At 38.3% G+C, this 19,727-nt stretch overlaps 1 protein-coding gene across 1 annotated transcript; it reads right to left on the reverse strand.

Annotated features, from left to right (window-relative positions):
* Positions 1-2,020: 2,020 nt before the first annotated feature.
* Positions 2,021-5,138, reverse strand: LOC108987774 (vesicle-associated membrane protein 722-like). The gene is made up of 5 exons (XM_018960782.2): positions 4,728-5,138; positions 3,298-3,439; positions 3,093-3,213; positions 2,808-2,870; positions 2,021-2,482 (listed from the first exon to the last, which is right to left on the reverse strand). The coding sequence occupies exons 1-5, from the start codon at positions 4,915-4,917 to the stop codon at positions 2,339-2,341; spliced, it is 660 nt and encodes a 219-aa protein (XP_018816327.1). The 5' UTR covers positions 4,918-5,138; the 3' UTR covers positions 2,021-2,338.
* Between the last annotated feature and the right edge of the window lie 14,589 nt (positions 5,139-19,727).

Here is a 19,727-nt window from a genome sequence, read left to right on the forward strand (position 1 = left end):
GTTAGAACTGTGCGGTGAGTCACAATTTGCTGCAATTAAATTTCAATTGTGGCGATTTTATTTCTAACAGCCAAAAAATAGCCGCAATATGATTTTTTCTTGTAGTGTCAACTACCCTAAAATCAGATATTATTGGGATAGATAAGTGCCTATTATGGGAAAGATAGACATGGATATGAAAGTAATGGATGTAGCAATGAAAGTAAAAGAATAATGTAGCTCTGGTGACTTGTCTATACTCTTCTCAATTGCATGGGCTTTTTTGTATGGAATGAACAAGATGGTGCATGACAAGGATTGCATTGAACCAAGACAAGGGATTGAACATGCTATGTCGATGCAAAGGATGTTTACAGATCTCAAAACTTTGCCTAAAACTAAGACAAAGGATTTCTACTGCTAGAAACCTCCACCTCGAGGTTCCTTAAATCTAAATGTAGATGGGCCCATGTTTTGTGATCTTCATAGAGCTGGAGTTGGTGCAATTCTCAGAGATGATCATGGAGACATTGTTATGGCTTCTAGTAAAGTGGAAGGTGAAGTTGTTGATCTAGAAGCTATGGAATTATTAGCTATTTTCATAGGCTCATGGCTTTGTGCTAATATGGGTATCCAGAAGCTAATGGACAAAAGTGATTGTTTGTTGATTGTGAAGGCACTTCAAGAGCAGCAGATTCTGATGCTATGTTGGGTATTCTGATGAGTGAAATAAAAGAAATCCTACTTTTGTTTGGAGAGTGTCAAGTTCAACATGTTTATAGAGAAGGAAATATGGCAGCACATAAACTTGCCCGAAATGCTTGGAACGTTGAAAGCATAGATATATGGTGAGATTGGCATAGATATGTGATGAGATTGTTTTTCAGACTTCATTTTTCAAACTATTTGACTTGATAAATGTCTATAAAATCTTTTATCAATGATAATTTGTTTTCCTATTAAAAAAATCTAGCATTGCTTATACTATTTCAATGACCCCGATGAAAAATATTATTACTAGTTTATTAAAAAAAAAAAAAACTATTATTATTTGAAGTGTAGATTAACTGGCTACCGATCTCTGCCTCCACACACCACAACAGTGAGTTTGTCTGCCTCAGCCGTAAATTATATATCCTTTCCATTTTCGTTAGTTAGCTTTTGGTTGCCTTGTATTGTACCGTATATGGTCTGGTCTTAAATTAAGGACGCCTTGAAAGTCTCTATAAAGAAATAGATTAACGCATAAAATGAGTATTATGGTATTTATTCTTCATTTATTGTTATCCTAAATATTTATACTAATAATAATAATAATAAATGATATAAAATTCACTTCATATATTTATCTCTCTTATTTAGGACTTTCTTCCTGTTCTTGTATATCTTAATTAATACTCACTAAACTATTTGCCTCAAAGGAAAAAATAAAAGGCTTCATGATTCTTAAAAATTAATTAATCAACTTTAATTTATATTCATAAATAAATTAGTTCTAGGTTTCATATTTAAACAACACCTTGTTAATGAAACACTAAAATTGGGAATAGATAAAGAACATCATCAATCATGGGCATCTTGGACTCGAGATCTAAGAAACGAAAAGGGATGGTATTCATTGTTTTTTTACTATTTTGTCAATTTTTTATTTTTTATTTTATTTTTATATTTTCAGCTTTTGTTTAGTTTTTTTTTTTTTTTTTAATTATTCTATTTGAGGACAATGTTGCAGGTGATGAGCTGATCTGGCATAGTTGAGAACACGTCCCACAATTCTATTGGCACGGCATTAAGGTTGTCAACAGCATACAGATAGGACTGTCTGAATAAAAATGGAAAAACCCCAACACCTAAAAGCAATCTAGAACCAATGCAAATTTTTTAAAAAGGACCAAAAATGTACTTAGACCCTATCGAACCAACCTGAACTCGCTACACCCAGTTTATATACATTTATACATGCATACATACATATATATATATATATTTATAACTTAAAGGACCTCAAGCAACAAAGGAAAAGACATTGTACGAAGAAAAATGGTGGGAAAGATTCATAGCATTTCAAAAAGACATACTAACATGCAGGTACATCTTGAGACTTCAATAAACCAAAAATTCATAACATCCAACATACAGAAAATTTATCTACTTGCAGTTGCAGAAGTAGAAGAATATCACTATACAGCCAATCCAAAAGACAAATGCTCCTCAATCCTAAGAGGCTAGCAGAAGGGGATAGGTATAATCTAATACATCAAAAACCCAAGAGCAAGGATCTGCAAGGTGGAAAGGAATCTACCAAGACAATTGGAATCGGCATGCTGGTGAGGAAGTGTCCAGGAAGTTCCAAGACAATTTAACAATTGAAGCCACGGCAAACAGACAAGACAATGATTAGAATCAAGGCAATGATAATACCCAACACAATCAATTTTATCTTCATATTCTGGAGCCACATCTTCCTTCTCATCTGAGTTCCCTGTTGCCTAAAATCTTGGGCCTGGAATGCAGAATCCATATCAATTCATCAAATTATCTACTCAACTGTATTAATCTTAACTGCTTAGGAAGAAACAAAGAATAATCCCAATGAAGAAAATATGCAACACTGGAAATAAACAAAGAATGATAACTAAAGTGAATACAGATCCAACAAGAGCCTAAAGTGAATACTCGCCTACGAGTATGTAGCTTGTAATAACATTACTAAAATATTGCATGGATCAATCTGTTGATTTCAGAGGACAAAGAGTTGCACCCAAACCCAAGATTTGAAGTGTTTTCTGCAGTCAATTCATCTTTCAAAAAGATTTCATAGGACTTACCTGCGAGCGAAGGTTCTCAGTTTTATCGACCAGCAGCTCGATCTTCTCACCGCGGTCAAGAACCTGCACAACAGATAAATCTTCTTAGTCAGCACACGGAGTTTTTTTTTTAATAGAAACTTATAATGGAAAAGAAAATAAACACCCTCCCAATTCTTAACATCGGTGCCTGATATTCTACACAAATAAGCAATAACATTCTTTAACAAAAAGCTTGCAATTCAGTCAACTTTAACTTCCAATTAGATCATAAAATTCCAAGAGCAACCATCAGTGCCACCATACCTTCTCAATATTTTCCATCATAACACCCTTGACTTCAGAAACCTGAGCCTTCACTTTCGCAAGCTTGCTTATCTCTTCAGGGTGATCAGCACAGTACTGCATGTGCTCCTTCAGTTTGGGCCTACAATATTGTACGAAGTGTCAACATACTTTTGGAACAAACAAAGCTAGATCTTTAAGACATGAAAGAAAGTATTATAGATACCCAAACTCTTTATTCAGGCTGTTGGCAACAGCAGTCGCAGCTTTCCCTCCACCATATCTCTTGTTGAAATCTTCCTTAACTCGCTCCAATAAGGCAATGGGAATCTGTCTGCCAGCAGATTCAACAGCAACTATACAATAGGCTGCAACATCCAAAATAAAGTGACAGGGTAAGAAACCAAATTTTCATACATGATGTCTGGGGATTACTAAAGCAAACCGATAGAGCAGTTAAAGAATTCAAGCACAGCTGGGAGTCGAACAATCTAACCTCCATCCCAAAATGGGGATTGCCTAAAATACACTTCAGAATGTCATCAATGCATCATGTCATACATGTAACATGAATGCCTGCAATTGAAAAATACGTTTGAGGTATACAGACAGGATAATTGACCTCTTTCGGGTTACAGAAGGGATAATTGATTTGATATGGTCAGTGAAATGTGATCGTATTCAAATTCTCATTGTCATGATGGCAAAAGACGGTACACTTTCATCCCATATATATATATATATATATATCTGGAAACCCGAGCAACTACTCATGTTTCTTCCTTTTCTTAATGAGTTTAAGAAGCAAGATAAAAGAGGTAAGAAATTAATACATTACTAGAGATCAAGTTTTGAGGGAATGAAGAACCAGGGTTTAAGAGATTCAAACTAAACACATTCTTATGGTGTGCCGACATTCAATCATGCAATCTATTTAACCCTGACAATATCAACTGCATTCCATATCAATCGGCTAGCAGAATTCATATTTAACAATGTATACTGCAGCAACCTAAAGTCCATGTCACATTTCCATAGATAATACAAATTATCAGAGAAACATTCACACTGAAGGTACATTTTAGTTGTTGAGAAATGCAGGAAAGTAAAACCAAATTGCTTTCTTTTAACTCAACCCCCGGGCTCAAATTGCAATCATCTTACCCTCCCTTTGGAATCCTAACCAGCAGAACGAGAAAATAATACAAATCTGAAATTCCACTTTTCCTCCACTTTCTCAAAGGCCAAGTAACGAATAACTTTATACCTAAACGCGATTGTTTCTCTACATCCAAAGCATCCATCCAAAGATCCAAACAAACACGTCTCCGAATCATACTTCATTCAAAACAACATCGATATATAACAAATCGAGAATAATTCAGCCTAATCTACACCCTCATAATAAGAATACGTACATATAAACACACACACACATATACGTATACACATGCATCTGCATAAATACATACACAAGTAATTGAAGTAAACATGTATATATATTTCCGATTCCGGAAAATCGAAAGGTCAAATACACAGATCCTGAGGGAATAAGTCGGAAAAATCAACGAATCTAAGAAACGAAGATCTAGAACAGAATTGGGTGCCGATGGGAAAAATGACGAGATAAAGAGATTAAACATATATGTGGCATACTAAAGCCGTTGTCGACGAGGTAATTGAATGTGTGGCCGTCGCAATTGTAGGTGAACTTGTTGTTGGAAGCAGGGAGCTTCTGGAGGCATTGGGAGGCGATGCTGGTGAAATTTCCGGTAAACTCGGTGTACTCGGCAAGGATCACCGTGCCCCGAGCCACGAAGCTGTAGATCAGAGATTGCTGCCCCATCTGACAGAACCAAAAACCCTATATCAACCCTAGATGATCCACCAACCACCAAATCGCCACAAGGATTCAGGCGAGAGAGAGAGAGGCGATCAGATCGAGGCTGGACTTTGCACTGTAAGAAATGTAACTATGTATATATTCAGGTGGGAGAGGTAAACTTGTCACCTTTTGAAATAGTGAAATGAGATTGGAGGAAATGCTGTCGGAAAAATCTAATGGACGAGGACAGTTAAAAGTTAATATATATATATATATATAGACTGGTAAGTCTACGTGCAACGCACGTATGTGTCAAAACTCTTAAGAAAAGTGGCTCAAGGCCAAGTTGTCATGTCTTGAGACTGACGCATGATATGTCTAGGACACTTCTATAGGCATGTCATATGCTCTGTCACCTGTGCCATGACACGATAATGGAAGCTTTATTCTCATTCAAGTATTTGTGACGTGTTGGGTGATTGAATTTAGGGTTACGGCAATGTAACATCAAGATTCGATTGGTATGATGGTAAGAATTAAGACTAATTCGGACTAGCCCTCAATTTTCAAAAATTAAGATGACAAAGCATAAGCTTCACTTTTATTGAAAATAACATAATGGCTCAATTACAATGCAAACTCGAAATAAATAATAATAGGGTTCGGCTAGCCTTTCCCCACTTATTCCCTCTTACAACTTCTTTTGAAATTTGAAATCACAATCTCAAAACAAGTCAAACTTCTAAAATTAAGGAAACAATCCCAACAACTCTTAAAATAAAGGAAACTAACTCAAACAAATTAACAAATAGATAATCTCCCTAATTTGAAAGAGATATTCAGTCAATCCTCTAGCAACAGTCCAATCCCCTAAAATCAAGGGGTTTGCCTCCTCCCCTAAATTCAAGGGATTTACCAATCAACCCCTAAATTTAAAGAATTTGGCTAACAACTTGATCCTCCTCTAGTTGACCTTGTCTTGGGCGTCCAAGGACCCATCACTCGAGTCATGCATGCACCCCAATGCCACCCTCCTAGCCTCGGCATGCCTAGCCCTCCTAGTGGCATTATGAATGGCCCTTCTTGGATCTCCATCAATCCTTCCCCCTTCAAGATCGACCTTGTCCTCAAAGTCCAAATCTAGGAATTAATCCTTAAGAACCCAAACACTCTCCCATGTAGAATCTTCGGTTGGGAGCCCCCTCCATTGAACCAAGGCTTCGGTTGCCACTTAGCCACCCTTCTTTACATACTCCCTCAAGTCATTAGGAACCTTGGCCCCTAACTCCCTTCCCATGCCCCCATCTTTCACTTCATGTCCCTCACTCAAGCTCCTCGGTTGGGAGGCCAATGTGATAGCAAAACATTGCCCCTTATCTGAATAGCTTCTCTGTCTCATTAGGCCCCACGGCCTTCCATTCCCTTCTTCCATTAATCCTGATGATCACCCATTTGCCCCTCATCATAAACTCTATAGTCATTTTTCTACAGTCTGAGACTATCTTCTGTAGCTCCTCTAGCCATTACACACCCAACACAACGTCCAACCCCACAATAGGCAAAGAATATAAATTCACTACAATTTCAAGGCCTTGTGTTTTCAAACATACTTTTTTAAATACCTCTCTACACCTCATCTTCTCCCTGCTAACTATCTTGACCTCGAATGGAGTGATAGAAGCCATAGGCAACCCCAAACTCTCGGCCACTTTAGAGTTGATGAAGTTTGGGGATGAGCCATTATCAACAAGAATCGTTACTCTATCTTGCCAATATGAGCTTGTGCTTTCATCATTCTAGGCCCCACAACACCCGTCAATGCATGGATAGAAGTTTAAGGATCTCCCCTCACAGCTTCATCTTGTTCTTACTCTGCTTGCCCTTGCTCTTCCTCCCCTATGTCTTTCTCTTCCTCCGACTCCATCTCTATGATAAAAATTTGCTTGGCTTTGCATCTGTGGTTCATTGTGAACCTCTCATTGCAATTGAAACAAAGTCCTTTCTCTCTTCATCGTTGTATCTCTTCCCAAGGTAGCCTCTTCACTCTCACGGGTAATGATTTGGTTCCACTTGATGCACCTCCACTAGGACCTCCCGGTGAGAAGTCCTTGCTAAAAGTTTGGTTTGCATCAAACTTGGAAACCATAGGGAGTGGTTTCCTCACCTCCAAACGGCTATTCTTCCTCAAATCTTGGAGTTGATCTTCCTTAATCTGTGCAACCTCCAAGGCTTGTATCAAGGTCTTTGGCTTCTTAAGTTTTACCTCCATCGCCAACTCACTTTTCAAGCCACCCAAAAAGGTCCAAATGAGGGCCTTCTCCAACCACCCATGTGCTCTAGTGGACAAGTACTCGAACTCTTTTTGATAATCCTTTAAAGATCCAATTTGTTTTATCTTTGAGAGAGTCTCATGGTAGTCCATATACTCAATTGGCCCGAACCTCCTCTGTTATGGCCTCTCTATGGAGGTATGGATGAGAAGGCAGAGGAGGGATAAAACGCACAACAGAGGATCATGGAGTGCACCATTTCACTTGGGCAGCCAGTAGGAAATGCACTGTTCCTTCTAGTTAATAGATGTTCTAGAATATTGTATTCACTAGTTGTTATTACATTTTCTTTCTGTTACTTTCCAGAACAAGTGTCTTTATTCTATTGCCTTGGTTGTTATCCCTGCATGATATAAGGAGGAGGGAAATACGTTGGGGGATGATCTCGTATCGGGAAATCTCTTAGACTTGTTGTTACTTTCATTTGGAGGAATTGGGAGCCTCGAACATCCCAAACCGTAGCTATCATTTTCTAAATTCCGTTTCCTTTATTTCATCTCTTGTAATCTTCACTATCAATCTGTGTTCTTCATCTACTTCTCAAGTGGGTTCATAACAATTGGTATCTAGAGCCACTGATTCTTCATGGGTGTGATACGATTAAATAAACAGCAATTGTTGTTGCTGGAAAAGATTTTGGAGAAATTAGACCGTATGAGTGAAACACTTGATGGAATGCAACAAAATTCCATGATGCAAGAATCTTTGGTGCAATGGCAAGACTAGGGGGACTAAGATAAAGCAATATAGGTGGAAGAAATACAAAAATCGATAAGGCAAGAAGAAAATGAAATGAACGATGAAGACAAAATTGTGAAGGAAGAAGAGATTCATCTGCAGGACTAGGTTAGGGCGAAACAAAATGACGAAGAAGCAGTCAAGCTTGATTCCAATGAGCTACCTCTTTCATCAGTTCTCAGAAATTTCGTCAGAAAGTACTCCATCTTATCGTATCAACTTTCAGATCCTATTCTCTGTATTTCATTTTTCTCCTCCATTAACACTCCGTCGTATATGGACGTCACCAAGATAGAGCTTTTAATCACTAAGATGCATTCCATCAACAATGTCGACGAGTCTAGGAAGCGGGTTGATCATAAATGCAAGGATATTTCTGTACGCCTCACATGGCATCCTCCATGGAAAATATATATGGGTGACAACTTGAAAGGTAAGGCTACCAATTCATCATCAGCAAAGCTGGACCACGTATCCATATGGCTTGGAATCAAATCATTGTTTGGATTCTTAGACCCTCCAGCTTTTGAAGAAGAGATACTAGAACGCTATCCCATTTTTCTGGACCTTGTACTCAATCATATCAATTGTAAGCACATTTTCCCTATCTCTACTTTCACTTCCTATCGAGATTTGAGCATAAATTGTACCATTGAAAGCATTTTTTAGATATTTGAAGCCCTTCATGTTTTTATGGTGATCTTTGGTGGAGGGTCATGGAAAAATCTCATTGTTTCACAAGTTTTAGTAGATACGGAAGTTACTCCTCATTTGCTCGGTAAATTGTTACATAGGGCTGTTTTTTAGTGGGATGGGATTAGTGGGACTGTTGTGTAGAGAAATTCTTTGAGAAATACATTCGGGCCCTCCTTGAGCACAATATGTCTATTTGAGTTGCTTATGGGTATAATGTCACCTTAATGGCCCTTTGATAGAGGAAGAGGACAAAAGAAATTGTGGTGAATCATTGGGTAAACAAAGCCTTGGATAAGGTATTTCACTTTGTTTATTTTGATTTTGATCTTAAAAGGGATGGTGGAATACATATTAAATTTGTTGGTTGGTGGACATTTGTTCAAAGTTTTGCTGGGCCAATGTGAGTATGGTGGGAGCCTTTATTCAACTTAAATATGCACTTATCATCAGTGGAGAGTTTTCTGTTGAATTCGTGAAGATGAAGAAAGAGGTTTATGGTTCTTTGTACAATGAGCCTGCAAAAGTCATTCTAAAGAAGGATCTCGATGCCTTTGGTTCTCCAATTGTGTCTGAGATTGATAGAACAATGAAGAAACATGTAGATAATCTGCTACATGTATTGGAAGGTGTTGGTGCACGAATAACACAATTGGGAAGCGAGACTCATAACCTAGAGAGTTTTGTTGATAATTTGAAGGTGTCTGTTGGAAACAATCATGGAAGCATTGATGGAAGGCTGAGGTAGTTGGAGAATATTCTTAGAAAGGTGCAATCAGGGGTACAGGTGCTCAAGGATAAGCAATTAGCACTTGGTGGCGAGCTGGGGCTTGCAAAGCTACAAACATCCGAGGCAGCGCAACAGCCAGAAACCCAGTACACTGCAAGTAGATTCTATGCAGTAGGCTGCATTTGTTCCTCAACAATGCTAGCAACATCTTCCTTCTGCTAATAATCAACAGGTTGAGTTATTTTAGTGCTTCTGTTACAGTCATATATATCCCGTTGAGTTTTTTATGGCTAGTGTGTAACACCCCCTTTCTGTAGGCTAGGAGTGTCACGTGTTTTTCATAAAAGTTTACCTGGCAAGAGATATTATATTTAATAACATGAAATTAGCATTTATTTCATAAAAGATTTGTCTAATAAAAAGTCTTCCAAAAACTTAAATAAATAAACTGAATAAATTTATGTCATAAAAGTAATTTTATTCTAGCAAGTCTGAAACTAAATCAACTGCTCCTTCTAATCCTGACATAAGTGATTAAAAGACATGAAACAAACTAAAATGAGTCAAAGACTCAGCAAGAAATCTATCACAACGTAAACATAATAAACATAAGGTTTTCATAAAATGTTTTATGTTGAGAGCTTAAATTCATCAATGTTCATAGTGATGTTTATGCTATGCATAACTAATTTATCTGGATTAACTGACTAATCTGACTTAATTGATTGATCTGATAGGCCAACATACTTAACCTTGTGTGCGAGATTGTACATCGACCCCACGTCCCGAGGCCGCGAGGGGAGCTGCTAATAGTATTCTGGCATACTATGGTAGACCACGTTTGAGTCCGTGGCTTGCACATTCACCCTGAAACTGCATGGGTACCATGCATCTGAATAACCATCTGATTAATTAACTGATCTGATATGATCTTATACTTGAATTTAAGATAGCTTACGTGTCTTATACACATGAGATGCATGACATAATACATACATAATTATAATTTCTGAATTTGAACATGATGTGGAATGACATGATCGTATGTTATGCTGGATGTCATGTTTGCATATGACATAAGTGTAGCATAAATAATGATTGTTAATGAACTGGCTTGAATAATACTTATATATAAGCTGAATTATGATGATCCTGATTTGTGATCAAATTACTTACCTCGCAATGTTATTTCCTGAATCTCACTTCGTAACTTGTCATATATATGAAGTATTAAGCGTCACTAAATCTGTCTAGAAAAACATGTCCTAATATCCCACTTAATTTAAATTCATACTGTAGAACTATAATGAATAAATATTCTGTTTAATATAAAATCAATAAATGTTTATATCTTAAATTATTTCAATACTAATAACATATTTTAATTTAGTAGGAAATCGTATTGTATTTAAATATATTAAATAAAAGTGGAAACTCATTTCATAAAAATAGATTTACTCCATTTAAGGCATCCAAAGTAAATTTAAACTCTTTATTATAAAATGTAATGAACTTTCACTATAAAATTTAATAATTAATAACATTGATAATTTTATGTAAATCATAGGATTTTTGGATTAAAATAATTATTCAAATGGCACCAGCCCACTTAAATATTAATCCAGTCCAATTAAAAAAATATCAACTCAACCTAACTTAAAAAAATATCTCTGAAGTAGATAGACCAACACTTTGTAAAAAAAAAAAACAAGTCCAAAATACTATGGTAGGGGATCAGTTTTAAGCCCAATGTTAGCTGCCATGTGTTAAAGGATATGCAAGTAATTAAAATAAAAAATTACTCTTATGAAATACTAAGCTTGCAAAGTAATAACTCGCAGTGAGAGAAAAAGAAGCTTTAAATGGCAATCTTATAATTATAGGAACATAGGTTTGTACTTTTCTGAAGACCTAAAAGCATCTTGTAATTATAGCAACTTACTTTTCTGAAAACTGAAGACAAATAAAGCAACTTTAAGCATTCTAGAACCAGTGTGTCAATGCTTACCGAGCAGAAGAGGCACCGTTTGAATGAAGGCACGGTGCAATGAAGTTAAGTATCAATCGTGGGTGGCACGGTTGAAAAGCACTGTGAGAGAGAGAGAGAGAGAGAGAGAGAGAGAGAGACCATTGGATGCTGTCAAATGAGAAACGAGGAGCAGAGGGATGGAGTTTTGAAACAGAGAATTTACGGGGAGGAAGAGACGCATCTGGTGGAGCACTGAAGGAGGCCTCTCAAAGGTAAAAATGATGAATGTCGGTTCTAAGTAAGATGGAGAGCAAACCAGACTTGCATGAGTAGTTGTGTGGTACTTAATGCTTTTCTATGGTTGAAAAATATAGACAGGGAATGAATAAATAGAGCAATCGTCTTGAACGTGTCCCATGCACTTTAGGAAGTTTGCTGGAGGAAGACTCGGTCTGATCACCGAAAATAGAGGGATAATGAAGGGGGTGATGTGAAGTGTAGAGAGGTTTAATTGAAATGGGTTTCAGTGTAGATAAAACTGACTAGGAAAATTTGGTAAATCACTAGAGATTCAATCCACATCCGATAAAACTTAATACAGACTTTGGGTTTTAAAAAAATATAATAATAATCAACAAATAAAACCTTAATATTGATAAAAACAATAATCATAATAACAATAAAAAAAATAATAACTAAATGATTTATTTATAAACCCCAAATATAAGTTTAGTATGTTACATAGTGGGATGTGTTTTGGGCATTGGGTTGCTTGTCCTCAAGTGGATTCCATGGATGAATTGTGGGTTTTGCTATTGTTCATAAGGCCGGTCTTGGGGTTGCTAGACATTTTTTTTTGGGGCAGCTAAAACACCTTGTATGATCTAGGGAAAAAAAAATCTATGGGGAATCATGGGCTAAAGTGGTCTCTGGAAAGGACGTCTCTAGTTGTTGCTGCCTTTGTTCAATTTGAAAACTGTGTTGGATGGCTATCAAGTGCCTACCCAAGTCGCAAAGACGTTGAAGGATCTCCTTCTATTGTGAAGAGGAAAATTCAGTTGTGGGCCTAATTCATTGTAATGAATTGGCACAACACAAATAACCTGGTGGAGTATAGATTGGGAGATTTTGAGTATGAAGTTCAAGTTCCATATCTATTGTACCAGAATGCATCCCAACAGGTTAACGGTATTTGGTTTTACAATCCATGGGAGTGTGACGGTGTTGCAAATCAATTTAGTATGATACTCAAGGCATTTTCAAAAGTCCCTTCAAGGTCAAAAGTAGCTTTAAGCAAAATCAAGTTTGAGAACTTGAAGCAGTTCGAACCAAGTTGTTGAGGGAAGGTCCTCTTGAGCCATCATCATCTGCTCCTGATAGAGTTAGCTGCAAATTTTATGACCTTGTGGGCAAGGTCCTTCTTAAGGGGAGAGGATTGTTATGGCCTCTTTGTGGAGGTATGGATGAGAAGGTAGAGGAGGGATAAGATGCACAGTAGAGGATCACAGAGTGCACCGTTTCACTTGGGCAGCTAGCTGGAAACACATTGTTCCTTCTAGTTAATAGATGTTCTAGAATATTGTATTCACTAGTTGTTATTACATTTCCTTTCTGTTACTTTCCAGAGCATGTGTCTTTATTCTATTGCCTTGGTTGTTATCCCTGCATGATATAAGGAGGAGGGAAATACATTGGGGGATGATCTGGTACTGGGAAATCTCTTAGACTTGTTGTTACTTTCATTTGGAGGAATTGGGAGTCTCGAATATCTCAAATCGTAGCTATCATTTTCTAAATTTTGTTTCCTTTATTTCATCTCTTGTAATCTTCACTATCAATTTGTGTTCTTCATCTATTTCTCAAGTGGGTTCATAACATCCTCAAAAACTCCTTGACAAACTTCCTCCATTTCAACTCCCTCATTTGAGCCCCATACATCTTCCTCATCCATTGCCACTATTGGTTGGCCTCCCCCTCAAGGAAGTAGGCGGCATAGGTCACTTTTGCAAGGCCCTCCATGTGGTTGTGTTCAAAGTATTGCTCAGCTCTACTAACCCACGTGCTCTGGTCATCACCATTGAACTTTGAAAAGTTCATCTTTGGCTTGAGAACTTCCCCCCTACGTGCTCCTCTCTTCTCATCACGGTTCCCTCATTCTCCTTCACTTTCCCCGGTTGATTTCTCATGAGTGTTTGAGGAATCTTGAGAAGATGAATCCAAGTTTTCCACCCTCTCTCGACGTTGGCTTCTTCTAGATCCATCAGAACCCTCCGAACTATGGGCTCTTCTCCTTTGGCGCCTCCTCTCTCCATTCCTCCTTTGATCCACCAATTGGTGGAGCACCTCAGCTAACCTTTCAAGCCGTTCATTGGTGGCAATATGTTGTGCCTCCAAAGTGGCTTCAATGATCTCAATCAGCTCCCTATGAGCTGGTTATCGATCGGCCATGGCTTCATCTCCTTGTGCTGGGCGCTGTCAACGAAAGCACCAATGATGGAAGCCTCACTCTCGCTCAAGTGTTTGTGGCATGTTGGGTGATTGAATCTAGGGTTACCTCAACGCAACACCAAGACCCGATTGGTATGATGGTGAAAATTAAGACTAACTTAGGCTAGCACTCAATTCTTGAAAATTAGGGTGACAAAGCATAAACTTCACTTTTATTGAAAATAACATAATGCCTCAATTACAATGCAAACCCAGGGTTCGGCTAGCCTTCCCCCACTTATTTCCTCTAACAACTTCTTTTGAAATTTGAAATCACAATTCCAAAACAAGTCAAACTTCTAAAATTAGGGAAACAATCCCAACAACTCCTAAAATAAAGGAAACAAATTCAAACAAATTAACAAATAGATAATCTCCCTAATTTGAATGAGATATTCTGTCAATCCTCTAGCAAACACTCAATCCCCTAAAATTAAGAGGCTTGTCTCATCCCCTAAATTCAAAGGATTTGCCAATCAACCTTTAAAATTAAGGAATTTGGCTAACAACTTGATCCTCCTCTAGTTGACCTTATCTTGGGCGCCCAAGAACCCATCACTCGAGCCATGCATGCACCCCAATGCCATCCTCCTAGCCTCGACACACCTAGCCCTCCTAGTGGCATTACGAATGGCCTTTCTTGGACCTCCATCACTCCTAGAATGCCCAGCGAGGTTAGTGATAGCCCAAGGCTATGCGCAACAATCCAGCCTAGGCAGCCAGTGAGGTTAATGGCTGCCCAGGCCAGCGCACTGGCCAGTAGCAGCAACACACCCAGTAGCAACCATGCCAGCCCAGCAACCATGCCACTAGGCAGCCCCAATGCCCAGGCCCCTTGCCTGGGCCATGCCAGCCATGCACTACGGACAGCATCAGTAGGCCACCCAACGCCCAGGCCCACACTTGGGCCATGCCAGCCACACACGCAAGCTAGCCATGCCAACCATGCCCATGGCCCATGCCATGGGCCAGCCTAGGCCACCAATGGCCAACATATGTCATAGGCCATCATGGGGCCCATCCAAGACTTACTTTACAAGGGGGCCTTTTAGGGTTATCCACTTATATTATTGCTTTAAATAGGACCCTTAGACATTTCATTTACATCTTTTTGGCAAATTCATTTGTGGAAGGTTTGCTTGTTCTTGAGATCATTTTCGCTTTGCACTTGGACTACTTGGGTGCAATTCGTGAATCCCAATGAGTGGATCATCACTTGCAATTCGTGAATATGTATTAAATTCATTTATCAATCTTATGAGTATTTTCCATTAGAGAAACTCTAGACTTAGTCGACCCAGGTAAACGCCACGTAAGTGGCTGCTGATATGATAAAATAAAAACGAATCATTTCATTTTACGAGTTTCCTCAAAATTTTGTATTATTTTCATTCCCTCCCTCTCTGGATTTCCTCTCATCCTCAGTCCCTCCCTCTCTGTGTTTCTTCTCTACCTCAAGAACTCCCTGTCTCGACCCTTTGTTCTTGTTGTTGTTTTTTCCTGTGTATGTTTCAGTCGTTTCCATGATTCAAAAGTTGCTGCTTTCTAAGTATTGGCCATCGAGTCATTTGTTGAATCTTTGAGGAAGAAGAAGAAGAAGAAGAATTGAAGGTGTGTAGTTTGGTAGGTGAGGAATTTGGCAAAGACGTTGGAGGAGTTTTCGCTGCAAAGATTTTTTTTTGTAGTTAGTTGTGGAATTTTTTTTTTATTTTGTTTTCCTTTTGATCGGAGGTAGTGTAAGATAACGGCAATTGTGGGCGTGTGTATGCGAGTGCTGGGGCAGATCTTGCTCATTTGAAGCTACAAAACAAAGACTGTGGACGATTATTTGCTTCAAGACTCAATGAATTGGAAGTAGAGTGTTAGAAAAAAAAATCACTCTGTTTATTTGTCTCCGAGTGCACAACGTTAATTTCCAGCCGGTTGAGAGAGCAACAGCATAGGGGTTTCGATTTCTACAAAGCCAGATTTTCAATGCTCGTTGAGTTTGCTGACAAAAACAAAAACAAAAAAGGACGTGATGCTACTCACAACTGAATTCATGGAAAAGCTTCTGCAATGTTGGGATTATGTGGAATTGTGGCTTTTGGTTTCGTGTTCCGTTAGAATCCTCGCTTTGCTTCTTAGGGGGTTTTGGGAAGGAGATTCTGGAACTCTTATATGGGTTCATTGTTTTCAAGTAGCGCCAGCTGATACCAAATTTTCTAATTTTTTATTTGATCATATATTTTCTGGAAGGTAAATCAATTACCCAATTTAAAACTTCAATGATCAAGCTCATTTATTCAATTTTTCTCGATTTTTTTTTTTTGTTATTGTTTCCCAAGCTTAAATTATCGTGTTTTACGTGGTTGCAGAGTTTACTAAGAGATAACCATAAAAAAGGAGAGGGGTTTTCATGCTCTAAAAATCAGTGAATTAATTGCGAATTGGTACAGTTAGTTATGAAGGGGAACCACACTATTGTGTTTGATCCTAATATTTTGGCTGTAATCGTATTTATTAGACTCATTATACCCTTTTCATTTCATCAGATAGATCATGGTTTATAGTTAGTTGTTAGTTCATTATAATTTGAAAAGTTAATTTTGTCACTAATACTTGCATACTTAATAGGTAACCGCTTAATCTGTTCTGGAAAGGAACTTCTGCAATAAAAATGGGGGATTCAGAGGGAGGTTGGGCGCACTCACCATTGCTGAAAAATTTGGGCACCGGTGACTACTTGTCGGTTTGGAAAAGCTATGGGGCATATGGAATTATGGGTGCTATTATTATTGGTATACTCGTACCTATGTTTCTGTCCACTGTGTTCATGGGAAGGAAAAGGCTAAAACAAATAGGGTTTCCAGTACAAGTTGTTGGTGAGGCAGGTTATGCAGTTCAAAATACCCAAGTAACTGAATTGGTTGTAGTTCCTTGGAAAGGAGCCATAATCATGGCAGCTCTATTTGAGCAATCTTGTAAAAAGAATGCACATAATCGCTTTTTTGGATCAAGAAAGCTAATTGGCAAAAAAGTTGTCACAACTAGTGATGGTAGGAAGTTTGAGAAGGTACATTTAGGGGATTATGAGTGGCAAACTTATGAAGAGATATTTGATCATGCTCACAACTTTGCATTCAGGCTTGTTAGATTGGGTCATAATTTGGATAGCCATGTTGCGATTTTTTCTGAAACCCAAGCTAAATGGTTCATTGCCCTTCAGGTAGCCTTGTCCTCATACTCAATTTTGTTGATATCATTTTTTTTTGTTTATTTTTATTCTTATCTTGTTCTTTCCCTTTGGTTTAGATTTATAAATGCAGGTGATGCTAAAAGAGTTTCCCTTATTTCATTCCAGGGTTGCTTTCGGCAAAGTATCATTGTTGTTACTGTTTATGCCTCTCTAGGCGAGGATGCCCTAATCCACTCGCTTAATGAGGCCAGGAAGATGAGATACACAAATCGCCGAAGAAAATTAGAGGAAGAAGATAAGAAGTGAAGAAGTGAAACGAGAATGGAATCCGAAATGCAATGCACAATTTTTTTTTTTTTTAATTAACAGTAGTTGCCACATCAGCAGTCTACATGGTAGGACCCCATGCTTTGTGGCCTATGGCCAAGTCACTAGCCATGCCAGCGCCCAGGCCATTTCTGGGCCATGTTAGCCACATGCCAACAGCCTTGTCAGCAATGTCAGCCATGCTCATGGCCCATGCCATGGGCCAACCTAGCCCACCCATGGGCTCATGCATGCCATGGATCAACTTGTCCCATGCCAACTATGTTATTGCTCATTGTTTATTTTATTTTAATTATTTATTTTTCAAGGGACCTATTGGGAGTTTCTAAGTTGTAATCCTTATAAATAGGACCCTTAGTGTTTGCATTTACATCTTTTGAACCTTTGGCAAATTCTCTAAGTGTGTAGACTTGTTCTTGAGATCATCTTTCGATGCTTAGCACTTGGGCTACTTAGGTGTAATTCGTGAATCCCTAGTAGAGAATCATCACCTTGCAATTCGTGAATAAGTGTGATTCAACTTATTTTGTTCTTGCAACTTGGTGCAATTTGTGAATCCAAGTTGTGTTATCTTTATTATTTTCAAGAGTATCAATCTCTGAGGTTTATTTCAACTATCGTGCAATCCGTGAATCAATAGTTGAAGTGTTATCTTGTTCATCCATTATCTTCATTATTCTTATTTTCCATCTTGTTCATCTACACTTTTTTGCATATCTAAATATCCATATAAACTAAAAAAAGTCTTCTTATTCCTTTGTTGAGTCCATTCATTTTTGTGCATTCTTGACTTGGTGGTGAAGTTACTCATCATTGTGTTCTTAAATGTTCATACGTGTTCATCCATATTGTTCATACATTCCATTGCTCATTTGATCCATTCCATATCACATACTCGACCACCATATTGTTTGTCATCCTTTCCATAATTGGTTTGCCTCATCAAACTTTGCCCTAGCCGAAACACATGATCCTTGTTAATTCAAATTCAAATTTCAACAATACTTGCCTTATTTGAATTTTCCCTAGCCGCCCATTCCACTTACCATATTCGACTACACCCAAGTCTTCCATCCATAAAACCCTACCCGTCCATCTCAAGTCCCTATAAGGTATTCCTTTCCTTTTAGGAGTCTAGCCTCCATCCACACAAACCCTAGCCACCTATCAAGAGTCTTATTTGGCAACTTCCTTAATTCAAGGAAAGTTGACTCAATCCAATCCCATCCCTTAATTCTAGGAACTCCCCTAGAATCACTCTATCCCTCCAATCACTCAACCAATCATTTAAATCACTTTTTCTAAAATCTCTCTAGTCAACTATTGACTTGACATCCTAGTTCAAATTCGAATTTCCCTCTTCCCTCAAAGATTCCCTCAATCGTGCAAACATTCCATATCCATTTCCAAATCATCCAAATCTAGCCAACCTTCCAAAGACCAAGTCAACCCTAATCCTACCATATCCATTTCGGCAACCCTAATTGCCTTGCACCCAAAATCCTAATTTCTCACTCTTCTACCTCATTCCCAAACCCTAGCATCATCCTAAACTCCAACCTTAAGCCAACTCTTCCCAATCTTGAAATCAATCCTAGCCACCCCACAAAATCCTAGCTACACTTCACTATATTAACCCTAATTATCATCCAAGTGACTCAAACACTAAAGGCACCCTTCTAGTCGTCCACATTGCCTCAAACACTTATAATCATCACTTAGATCATCCAAAACCTTAACCTCACCTCACTCATCCAACCCTAGCCCATCATCTTGGCGCCACACTCAAGGACAAGTCCCAAGCCGCCCACATTGATTTGCCCTCCCTAAACACTTAGCGTACCCAAGTTCATCATCATCATCATCATTCCATCACCTAAACACCAACCCTTTGTGAAAGGCCAAGCAAGTTAGCAAGGTCACTCGATCATCATCCTCACCAAGGTAAACTCGTGGTCCTTAGTGTTAGGGACAAGACCTGGGTCCCTAACACTACATCAGCAAATTGCAAATTGCACGGCGACTGTAGCTGGTGACTGTACATAGCAGAATTGTTTCCATTCACTAGCCAAATTATCCATTGTTTGTTCATATATTTTTCTAGTTTGTTATTATATTTTCTTGCACTGTCTTACCTAACAAACACATATTAAGCCTCCATCATTCCAATTCCATATCTCCCATAATTTCCACATTCCTAAAAGATAGCCTTCCTTCATCCAAATTAGCTCTAACTAAAACTCCTAGAGTCCCTCAAGGATTTCCTAAATTTTAGGAATCCTAACCTTACCTTCCTTATCTAAATCCCTAAATTTTAATAACAACCCTAGAATCACTCAAACACCCAAGAGACCTACCTTTTCTTGCCTTAGCCAAATC

Source organism: Juglans regia, chromosome 7 (assembly GCF_001411555.2).
Source record: "Juglans regia cultivar Chandler chromosome 7, Walnut 2.0, whole genome shotgun sequence".
NCBI lineage: Eukaryota > Viridiplantae > Streptophyta > Magnoliopsida > Fagales > Juglandaceae > Juglans > Juglans regia.

What these genes read in the sequence shown, in the direction of transcription:
- LOC108987774 (XM_018960782.2), bottom strand. Translation starts at nt 4,917, where the DNA reads ATGGGGCAGCAATCTCTGATCTACAGCTTCGTGGCTCGGGGCACGGTG. An exon ending in TGATGGAAAATATTGAGAAG is followed by an intron (nt 2,871 to 3,092) that starts GTATGGTGGCAC and finishes TCTGTTGTGCAG; the next exon opens with GTTCTTGACCGCGGTGAGAA. An exon ending in CTGAGAACCTTCGCTCGCAG is followed by an intron (nt 2,483 to 2,807) that starts GTAAGTCCTATG and finishes TCTGCATTCCAG; the next exon opens with GCCCAAGATTTTAGGCAACA.